This window comes from Phoenix dactylifera, chromosome 13 (assembly GCF_009389715.1).
Source record: "Phoenix dactylifera cultivar Barhee BC4 chromosome 13, palm_55x_up_171113_PBpolish2nd_filt_p, whole genome shotgun sequence".
In the NCBI taxonomy this organism is placed as follows: domain Eukaryota; kingdom Viridiplantae; phylum Streptophyta; class Magnoliopsida; order Arecales; family Arecaceae; genus Phoenix; species Phoenix dactylifera.
In genome coordinates, this window is record NC_052404.1 from 7,366,043 (window position 1) to 7,378,004 (window position 11,962).

The following is an 11,962-nucleotide window of genomic DNA, read 5'->3' on the forward strand; positions in this document are numbered from 1 at the left end:
TACGCGACCGGTACGGGACCGGTACGCGACCGGTACGGGATCGGTTCGTATCGGTCCAGGCCGCCACCGGTACGCCGACCGGTACCGGTACGGCGGACCTTGGCCCGTACAAACTCGTGCTGTCGGAGAACCAGTATGTGCCCGATACTGGTTCCGCCGATCTTGTTAATAAGCTTCAATTCATGGTGCAAATCATAAACTTTTCAAGTTGCACATGTTAGATTACAATGCTTGTGTATATATGGTATAATAAATGAAAAAAATAATACATCATGACGTACACATATTTTTGGAAGTCATTTGGCATGTCCAACATAAAAAGTTTTGGTTCACTTTAAACATTATTCATTTTTAATTACCTTATTTTTGTGTGGCTATGTTTTAACAAATATGGATAGTTTATACTTATCGAGACATCTAGATTCTAGAGTCATGACTTATCCTATATATCCTGTTGATTGCTATATAGTTTTTGCATTACATGTTTCATTGCTATTTAATTTATACTTTGCTATTTAGTGTTTTATTGCTATTTAATTTATGCATCCCTATTTAGTTTGGTGGGCTTTGGAGTGAAAGTGTGCAAATGGTACGTTGACATGATTAGAGACATATGTAGGGCTGAAAATGGGTTGGATATTATATGACCGAATCCATTTCTATATACGGTAGTTCGGATTTGGAAAGAATTCTTTGTATCCAATTGGATTCGGATATAGATCAGATGTATGCTTACAATTTTGGTACATTAGATATGGATTCGGATAATAAGGTTTTTTTGGATATAGACTCAGATATCCGGTTAAAAAGGTCCATAAGCATATATAATAGGGGGGGAAATTCAATATATACCTATGCAAGGGATCAAACCCAAGATGTCTTGGATTGTTGCCTCTTCTTAACTACCACGATAGCATTATTAACTTTTAGTATATAATTATGGTTTATTATACTTATTCAAAAATTCTTCTCATTATAAAATATGATCATCTCAAATGTGTTATGGTATTTCATATTTTAATAATTAATTATCTTTCATAAAAAATCAATCCTCTTCCTTTTGATAAAAAAATAAAAATACATAACTTATTTTATTTTGTATAATATTTTGAAAACTTTTTAAAAATATTTTAAATAATCAACAATGTTAAAATATTTCTATATTCATTTATTTTTTAAAAGTTCTTTAAAAATAGATAATTCATGCTTCTATTTATTCATGCTGCAATTAAAAAGTAATCATGGTATTTAATATAGAAAACTTTTAATACTTTATATCATATATGTTATTTAAATAGTTCTAATTTTAATACACTTTTAATATAAATTAGGTTGGATCGATGATCCAAATTGTTGGTCAAATCTTTCTCTATGCAAGGTTAATAATTATGTCTTAGACCATTGCATGGTTATGGTGCGTCGCTTATAATCTTGATAGTGGATTTCATAGCCATTCTTTATAAATATGTCATTTATTTAGTTTCCATTATTGAATTCCTATTAACGTCCAATTTGTATCTGAATAATAATCCTTGGTCAAATCGGTCTTTATGCAAGGTTAATAATTATTTCTTAGACCGTGACGTGGTTATGGTGCATCGCTTGTAATCTTGATAGTGGATTTTATTGTCATCCTTTATAAATATGTCATTCATTTAGTTTTCATTATTGAATTCCACTTAATATCCGATTTGTATCTAAATAATATCCAACTTATATTTGTGTTTAGATAGAGAAAATATAGATATAACTAATGTCCGATTTGTAATGTTTAATATCCATTTATATCCGTATCCGTTTGAAAAATATGGATACAAATATGGACAACCAGTATCCAGTCCATGTCCAATCCATTTCAACCCTAAACATATGCTGGAACTATGGCAAGTGGTTGGAGTATATGTGATATAACAAGTGCATTGCAAGTCATTTATGGGCTAGCACCGAAGATCAATACTAAGCCCATTTTTTCTTTATGCTAATCGTAAGTGAACTTACTTTTATATACAGGAAGACATAATGTCCTATATGTTATGAAAAGATGATATTGTGTTGACTGATGAGAAGAGAACAAAATTAAATTCTAAATTGAATTTTTGGAGGAAAGCCTTAGAAGATGAGGACATGAAAGTGAGCAGCAAAAGAAAACAAAGTATATGAAATGCAGTTTTATTAAAAGAAAATGGAAGATGAGGCTCCAGTCAACGTTGATTGGCAAAAAATACTGCAGAGTGATTGGTTTTTGTTATCTAGAATCTATTATATAATCTAATGGAGAGATAGATGGAGATACAACTAATGGAATTCGTGCTAGTTGGATGGAGTGGAGAGGAACTTTAAGGGTATTATGTGTTAGATGCATACCTTGGTGACTTGAGAGAAAATCTATAGAATGATAATAAGACATTTAATGTCATAGGTTCAAAGTGTTGTATGGAGAATTGGTTTTATCCTCATTAACCAGTTTTTCCTATTACTACCTCTAACATATTGCAGTCCCCCTCCCCCTGTTTTTCACTTCTCTTATATCCTTTGATAAAGATTAGAGAACCTCTCCATACCTGAGTCTTCAGATCTTTTTTTCTACATGTTGATGCCATCCGATGATCTGAATCTGTTCGTCAGTACAAATAGCATGACACAGCTAGGTTACTAAAGCAAACAAATAAACTTAAATTACATGATATAAACCATTGGTGATGTGCACACATCTTTATATTATAGATAAAATATTTTTTCTGTTCCTCTCGTATACAAATTAGTGACATATGTGATATATCTTATCTATTGAGAGCTTTTATGAAAGTCCTTTTTTATCACCACATAACAGGAAAATTTCAGGTTTTACTCTCATATGTAGGGCTTTTACTTGTGCATGTTGCTTGTGGATAAATAGTATCAGAATACAAAGTTTGGAGTTATTTGGAAATTGGCTTTTAATCTCATTTAGCCCACTGACACCCAGTAGCTTTTCCTTAAGTTCGATAACTTGATATAACTAGTCTAAAACTAAATCTTACTACAGCACAAAGTGTAGAAATTGATAACTAAGAAAAGTATTGATTCTGTAGAGGTTTGATGAATTCATCTGCATTTTTACAATTGGATTAAGTTCACCTTTCAGTGGATTTGACCTGTTTCAACCTTGTAATGAAGCAAGTTGAAGTAGTCAAGTCCATTTTCACACGAACAGGTAGAATTCTGTATCATTCTTCTCTAATATATTTCATGATTGCTCTGCAACTGAATTGTAATGTTAAAACTAACCAATCAAAATGTCTGCCTTTGTAATCATAGTGGTGAAGACTGTTTAAGTTTATTGAGCACTCTTTGAGGTATCATTATTATAGTTATTATTGGTTTCTAGTTATTATCAAGAAATAGATACGGGTTTCCTTCAAGCATATGATTATTATACCTTGTATGCTTTCCTAAGTTAGATATTTTTTTTCTAGGTTTCTCATGATCCTTTTGTGATGATATAACTCAAACATTTTTGTGACACAGATCCAAAATCAATGTTCTCCATTTCTAATTGTCAATTTCAACTTTAAAGGGATTGTTCCTGACAATATCATGGTTTTTTTTGCAACAGTTCTACTACCACATCATATGCACAGCCTTCTGGGATATCATTATCGCCTGGTAGTATATACTGTCATCTCCATAAAATCTTTTCAATATTGAACTAAATTGTATATTGAGACAAACTGTTTATTTTAGATTTGCAGGAGCTGTATGTAGCTGATAGTGAGAGTAGTTCTATTAGAGTTTTTGATCTGAAGACAGGAGGGTCGAGGTTGCTAGCTGGGGGAGATCCAATATTCCCAGAAAATTTGTTTAGGGTATTTGGCTTTTAAATCTGAATTATAGCTATTCTATATTGAAGTTTGGATCCCATTCAGACATAAAAGGATGGGTTTCATGTACCTTTCATGTATTAGTTACCTTATGGCAGAGTTATGGAATATATTTATTTTGCATTCTCCATGTAGTTTGGAGATCATGATGGAATTGGATCAGATGCACTTTTCCAGCACCCGTTAGGCGTCCTCTGCAGGAAAGATAATCAAATATATATAGCAGATTCGTATAACCACAAGGTATTGAATGGTTTATAGATTCAATATGTTGTAATATCATGACTAGATAAATAAGAAGTTATCTCACTTTTGGAGAGAAAAATCGCTAATACTTCTGGAATGTTGTAGCCAAGGATTAAGGGTGCAGTCCTTCCTAGTGGTAATGTACTGGACTAGCAAGAGACCAGGTCCTGAGATGCATCCAGGACCCTGGGCCTCTCCATGTTGGGTTATCCCAATCAGGATGACCCAATATGAGCAGGGGCTACAACCTTGTTTCTTTAAGTTTCCCCTAAACCATGTCCAATGTCATTTGTCAATGTCAATGAGTAATATACTTTTCAATTATAAACAAGCTAGTAGCATGCATCCAAACACTTATGTCAATTAGATCATTTGGAACATTTCATGCATATTTAAGAGCAGTTAAACCAATGGCTGCAGCCAAATACTGCGCTCTTATATGTAATCTTGCATAGGTTTTAAATAATGCTTCTATCAATGTTCTAAAATGTGGTTTGAGTTGTAGCATGTGGATGTGACTTGATGACTAGACCAAATTTGACCAATGCAGTCCCCATATATAGACCACAGCAGGCCAGAAGTGACCCACATAGTTCCCGGTAGTCTACATATGCAGCCCAGGTACTTATGGATGGTGATTATGATGGATTGTTTGTCGAACAAGTGACTTCTTGAAGAAGAAGATTGAGTGTCCTTTTGAAGATTAGTAGCCTAAATACTGTATGCTTTGTTGATGAAGTTAGGTACTTTGGACTTATAAGCCATGCATCTTTGTAGCTTGTTTTTTGGTTATTTATCATTCCATAATTGGTCTAGTTGTTTGTTGCATTAGTTTACTGGAAATTTGAACATAGTTTGTAAAGAAACATTATATTGTTTTAGCATTAGCTTGTCTTAAAATACTAAAGTAAGTTCTCAAATAAGTCTCAAAAGTGTATGCTAGAAGTAGCAGGTCATCTGTTACATAAAGAAGGAAATAAGGATGTTAAATTGTCGTTCCGTATAATCGCTTACCTCGCTGGTGTTTTACCTTTTCTGGTGCACATAGATGGTATCATTTCTGTAAAGTTCTATTTATGTGTTTATATCCCAATTCAGTTAAAAAATTTATCTTGCTGTATTGGTCGCAAGCTATTGTCATGTTTCGCAGCACTTCAAGACATTCAAATATTTAACTTGAATTGACAGATCAAGAACCTGGACCCGATTACTAAAAAAGTTACGACTTTAGCTGGGACTGGAAGTGCTGGATTTAAGGATGGCATGGCCCTATCGGCTCAGGTGGGAAAATTATTTGCTGTTTTGACCATTGAATGCCAATATTGCTATGTTAAGTTTAAAGAATATTTTTCGACAATTTTAGCTCATTATGAAATATGGGTATTAAAAATGGCTATTGATATCACCCATCTGCACAGCTTTGTTACATTAGCATTTGACTGATAAACTGAAGGGAAAACAATGATTAGTATATTACATTTAGTTATGTGATACAGCTAGATACTAAATGTGCTAAAGATAGGTCTTGAGAAATTAAACACTAATAACTAAATATTGTGAACTTCAAAATTTCAGACATTTCCATGCCAAAGTATTCTTGATAGTAACGGAGTATTTTATATCATAGTAACTTAGCAATATTGATTATATTTACGGTTTTGATAATGATCTGTTATAAAGATAATGTTTAATGCATCTTTAGCAATTTTATGTCGAAAATCTACAAATTGTTTAGAAAATTCTGAATTCCATTTACCATTATTGTTTTATCCTAATTAGATTAAATATTCAAATTTTATTAATAATTTGTTGTAACTATAATCTTAGGCAACCTGCTTTACGCCATTTTGCAATATTTTATATGGCCAATAACCTCCCAATGTATCCTTTGTAAGCCTGTCCATCTGTAGACCAGTATCTTGTCATTATGTTTTTTTGTTCCAATCATAAAAAATGTGCAATAATGGAGATGTTAGCATAAAGTACAAGTTGCCGATTAACTCACTGTTAAGAAAGAATTCTTGGATGCCCCACTGAAAGATAATGGAACATGGCTTTCCCAATTGCTTTGTCTTAGATGTCTGCTGATCTTTAAAATTGCTTCTATGGCATTGCTACAGTAACCTGCATTTCTACTGCCTGTGTGCATGTTCATACCTCAGTTGTAAATCTTCTTTCTGATACATTTACAATGTTCTGCAGCTCTCTGAGCCATCCGGGATTGTTGATGCAGGAAATGGTAATTCTTTCTTTCATCTGTGCCAATATTTTTGGAGTTAGTTCTTTGTTCTATTCAAGTTTCTGGTCATGGAAAACCCATTAATAGTCCAAAAAGAGTGGAAAATTTGACTTAATACCACAGTGGTATTTTCTTGATATGTGCCCAATCTGGTAATGAAATTGGACATGCTTGTTTTCTACTGACATGATCATAAATTTCTGTTCTTCCGCAGTGATATATTTTGAAATATTATTTTAATTGTCAGAGAAACCTTATAATGTAACAATTATATCATCATAAAGATCTATCTGGGATCATGGGTTCCTTTTCTCATTTAAAATTATTAATGCCAAGATCGAGCAAGCTGTGTCTAGAAATAAGATGTTCATGGACCAGGATTCTGGCATAGTCTACACTATATAGGGCAGGCCTCAGGTCTGGCCTATTTGAACTTTTGAATTTGTTAGGGACAAATTTGGCTCATTAGCAGACCAAGAACGCTATGCATCTAAAAGTTTCCTTTGGCATTTATATTCTATAATTGGCAAAAATGAAAGACCAACTAAACAAGAAGCTTAATCAGCATCTTCATGGTAGCCCTTTGGCCTGTAGAAGCACCTTAACAAAAACTTATAAAATTCAAGCCATTTTATTTGTCATGTACGTACTGCCACTGACATAAATCAGAAGACCAACTAGGAGAAGTAAATGCTGCTTCTTGTTCAAATCACTTGTTCTTATATAACAGAGTGAACCTATGAGCTTGTGGCATATTTTGAAATAATGTTAGATGTCCGAAGAGTGAATGGTCTTGTTAATTAATGTGGATTTAGAACCCTGTAAAACTTATGTTATTGGAGTTTTGTTGATGTTATTTGTTGGAGTTTTCAATGATGTTATTGGTTAGATTAGTCATGAAGTTTTTGGACAAAAGCATGCCTCTTGCAGTTACTATTTATTTACTGATCAGTAGCTAATATAAGGAATAGCATGTGTGAACCTTGAGTTATCTTGCTCTTATTAACATCATCTACATTTTCTAATTTATTATGCTTATTATGTTGAAATAGTCTCTCTGGATTACATGCACAAATATAGCTATCAATATCTTATGGTTTGGTTGATTTTGTTTCATAATGCCATGCAGGAAGGCTTCTGATAGCTGATACAAATAACAACATGATCCGATATATAGACCTGAATGAGAAGGATCTTATACTGCATACATTAGAATTGAGGGGCGTGCAGCCACCATTCTCAAAGCCCAAATCATTGAAGCGCCTCAGGAGGCGGCTATCTGCTGACACACAAATCATTAAAACTGATGGTGGTTCCTCCATGGAAGGGTACTTGAATCTTGCAGTTTCAGTCCCTGAGGGTTACCATTTCTCCAAGGTTGTTCCCTGATCCTGAATTGATTTTTTTCCTATTTTAATGCTTTTCCCTCTTAGTTTCCCTCATATGAACCAGAAGTCTTCGCTGCTTTATTTTATCAGTAATTCAGTCAACTTAAGTTCTTCATCTCAGTTTTGTGATTCGAATAGTAAGATGCCTCTGAAATATCAGTAATCATTTGGAAACCCAGATGCTTCAGATTTCATTTGAAAGCATAAATTCATTCCCTGTACATTATTTCTATTATTGGTAATGAAACAGAACATCCTTCTGATGAAATGCATTCATATGAACACAAGGTACCCATAAACATGGTAAACTTGCCTACTGTATTTTTTTTTCCCTTGTAACGTAACTAAAGGGAAACCAACAAGTCTAATCTTATATTATGTTTGTTTTATATAGATTAGTGAAGATTGTCGAGCTTCTTCTGATAAAGTTGCTACATAGGCGCACTAAGGCTTGCATTCATACTGATGTTCCAGACCATTGGTCTGGACTGTGAAACAAAAATCAGCACTTGAGAGCGGACTTTGACCTGTCCATGACACTTCAAAAGTTGTGTTCAATGTTGTGGAGAAGAGGAGGGAGTCTTGAGATAAATGTCTATGGTGACAAAATAATAACACTTCATTACTTGCAGGAACAAAATTTGCGTATACCCAGAGGTAGCCTTGAGTTACATCAAGATGTGCATGCACCAGCATGAGCTTGAACCCAAGCAACAGAAGCAAGAAAGCTTCAAAGCAATAGTCGGGAAGTTTGGAGCAAAGGACAAACTGCTAAACTATTTAGCATGTCTGCTGAAAAAATTATAAGAGAGCATAGCCAAAGGGAGGAGAGGAAGCAGAGATACAAATGCATAAAGCTATCAATCTACTTAGCAGTTGTAAAAGAAAAGATTTGAGTGAATTTGCAAAGTTAATCTCACCCACAACAAGAGCTGACCAAGGCTTCTAACTGCAAGAACCTTAGAATCATGTCCACATCAGTTGAGGAAAAATAAAAATGATAAATATTTTTTATGTAATTGATTCGAAATGGAGAGTCAAACGAATTAAATAAGATTTGGGTTCAACTGGTTTGTATTCTTACAGGAGGTGAGAATGTTGAAATTCCACCAAAACAAGAAATGGAGACTTGGATCCCCTTTGAAGATGAAAAGAGGCTCAAATGACTTCAAGACCAAGGTTGCCTCTTAAGAATTCTCAACCTGAAGACAAGGATATACCTCCTTAGAAAGCTAAGGCCTATAGTTAGACTCCAGCAATTATTTGATTGGATGTCAAGGAAATTTTAAAAGACCATACTTGAATCAGTAGCTGGTGTGCAGGTGGATTTGAGTGCAGGTGTTTGAGAAAAGCATCTCTCAAAAAAAAAATAGAATAAGCGCTTGGGAAGTGGGTGTAGGAGGAGGGGGTTTCCTGAGAGAATTGGAATTGGATGCAATACCCTAGATATAAGTCTCCTGCTACTAAATGCTAGAACTTGTTGGCTATACAAGGGTACCAAGTTTGCACCCTCGAGATTGGCAAAGAGGAGCCAATCTCTTGCAGTTGCTCTTTTGAAGATCTCACAAAGTGCCTAGATGAGTGATCCTCACTTTGATGCTCAAGAATTTAGAACTAAGGAGTGAGTTTTAGAAGGTTGTGTTGTAATAGTGCAGGAAAACAGAGAGTAAAATCTCTCATGCTAGGCTTTTCTAGTCAAAAGGTATGTAGTAAAATGATTCCTACTTCAGTACCTTGTGAGATGAATTAGTACAGTAGTTTGTAGGCGGGATGAAGCAAGGATGAGCTTATCTATAATGGTAAGCATTTCTAGCTACAATGGAGTGCCACAAAAATGATTCCTTACTAGTGTACAATAAATTAGTACAGTAGTTTGTAGTCGGGAGGACCAAGTGTTCGAAGATTAAGACATTTGACTTGCTTCCCGAAACTTAACTCTCCGGCTTAAGCATCTTTAATGGCAAAACATTATATCAAAGTTAGTTCAGGAAAAACTTTATGTTTCCCTGCAGTCTTGTGCCATGAATATCTTAAAGTCTAGATAATACTGATCGCTATATTGCATATGCACTTCCTAAATTCTTTATCTTGTATTTTCTATAAGCACTACTTTGCTCTCATATGGGTTCCTCTTAAGCCTACGACATGGTTAAGAGACATTCATGATTATCTATTAATGGGATTTGTATAGCAGAAATATAATAATATATACTAGTATGATAAAGTTACTAGTGTGATAAAGTAACAGATGGCTCATTGTGATATTTTTTACTCTGAATTCCAGGAAGCTCTTAGCAAATTCGATGTGGAATCTGAGCCTGCAAATGCAATTAATATTGAACCATCAAATGGAAATTTGAACCCAGATGGAACTGCATCACTTCATTTCGGGAGAACTTCTCCTTCACCAGCAACTGGTAGAATAAACTGCAAGGTATTCCTCTCTGTCAAAAGGTTCCTAGAGTCAGGTAATTTTAGTTCACAAAGAGAATCATACCTGACTATCCTTGAGAACTTTTGAACCATGAGCATATCGACAGTCAACAATGATGATGTTTCAACTAGTCTACATTAAAAATAGACTTTAAAATACATGAATAGCACTGGTTCAGAGTTTAATTGTTCTTCATGTGATTTAATTCTTGATTGCATGAACTCTATGGGTTGTTAATAGATCCTCGGAATTATCACAGTAAAAAATAGCAGTGGACCTGTTAATAATTCACAAAATTGGTCTGTTCACTTGTTAGTAAAACTAATCATATTACATCATTATCATCATAAAAGTTATGCGGTATCATATGTCTTTGTATATACTAAAGAATTGAAGATTATTTTAATGCCTTTTTCTTAAAGAATTAAAATATTCGTTAGCTTTAAACTCCACCCTTTTACCCTCTTCTGGCTGCTGCTTCTGTCGTTGTCACATGATATCCATAGATCAGGAAATGGCAAACATGCTACTACTAATCCTGTAATCTATTGGAGAAGATAGATGAGAGGATTCTAACTCATACAGCGGTATTTCTGACCACTGATGCTATCTTAAGAGAGGAGTAAATGCTGTTACATTTGGCAGGTTTACTACTGTAAGGAGGATGAGGTTTGCCTCTACAAATCTCTGGTGTTCGACATATCATTCCAACAAGGAGAGCCAAAGTCTTCTAAGGGCAAGATCACACTCTCGTATTTTGTTACTCCCAAAGTCCCCTCAGGTACATCAAAGCTAGTATTTAGCAAATAGGCCATTAAAAGTGTGACGTAGTAACTGTATGCTCTCTTCCTTCATTTGGCATCTTTTTTCAATTTGTTAGTATCTCACAACGCCATAATGGCAATAAATATCATGAGCCATCTTTTTTTTCCCTAAATGTATGGGATTGAAAAATATTAGGTTTAATAACCGGTATGTTCTCTTCCCTCATTAACATGTTTTGAACTTATTCATAATTCATAAAGCCATAATGGCAGTAAATATCGTGAGCATCTTTTTTTGTCCAAGTTGTGGGTTTGGAAAATGTTGGGTCTATGATTGTCAGTTTATGCCCCATGTTTTTTGGTAAGAGGATAACCGTTCAAACCCTGAATGGCATTCTGCAATTTTTAGACTACCAGAGCAATTTTTTATTTGAGCGGTGAACATGCAATCGTTATCCTCTTGTTTATCTGAGGTCTGAAATATCAATTCACTGTCTTGTATCTGTTATGTTGTGTGTCAGCCTCTGGACTTGACTGAGTTGTTTTTACCCAACAAGTGACAGCTCAGGGAGAACTTTTTTTGCCTTGTGTCTATCTTTGCAATTTGTAGGGGTGCAGTCATCTTGAAATGATCTGGCGGCGTTTGGTGCCTTGTCTTATAAGACCATATGAATGTAAAGCCCCCCATCAATACCTAGCTAGAAGACATATCCAACCTAAGAGACTTTTTAGTCATCTTCTTATTGTATGATTAAGGTACGGCACCATCTCTTTCTTGGGGCCAATATGTTGTTATTCAAACAGGGTAGACATGGTTGTGTACCTAAACTTGTAAAGCAATCATTGATATGTTCTCTGATAAATTGAGAGTATGAGACCTAACACGTGTTTTCTTATTTGAAACCATGATTATTTTAACATGGTCGTTGTCCTTGATCTGAAACAAATAGGAAATTGGAGGATTAGCAAGAAAGGGAGTTGGATATTTGCGAGAATAAGGTTTAATGTTATTGGTGTTCAGCAGAACCCAT

The 11,962-nt window shown here is 34.6% G+C and overlaps 1 protein-coding gene across 3 annotated transcripts in view; it reads left to right on the forward strand.

The window, feature by feature from the left end:
• LOC103720659 (protein SUPPRESSOR OF QUENCHING 1, chloroplastic) overlaps nt 1–11,231 on the forward strand; it is a 41,618-nt gene extending 30,387 nt beyond the window's left edge. For 2 of the 3 annotated variants that reach the window (XM_008810481.4, XM_008810482.4), the window contains 8 exons: nt 3,596–3,645; nt 3,724–3,845; nt 3,996–4,103; nt 5,295–5,387; nt 6,309–6,345; nt 7,475–7,722; nt 10,018–10,167; nt 10,813–11,231. In XM_008810481.4, the coding sequence (XP_008808703.1) occupies nt 3,596–3,645; nt 3,724–3,845; nt 3,996–4,103; nt 5,295–5,387; nt 6,309–6,345; nt 7,475–7,722; nt 10,018–10,167; nt 10,813–10,977 (973 nt within the window). In that variant the 3' untranslated portion in view covers nt 10,978–11,231. The remainder of the gene's footprint in view (nt 1–3,595; nt 3,646–3,723; nt 3,846–3,995; nt 4,104–5,294; nt 5,388–6,308; nt 6,346–7,474; nt 7,723–10,017; nt 10,168–10,812) is intronic. The other variant, XM_008810483.4, reaches the window with a different exon arrangement.
• The last annotated feature ends 731 nt before the right edge of the window (nt 11,232–11,962 follow it).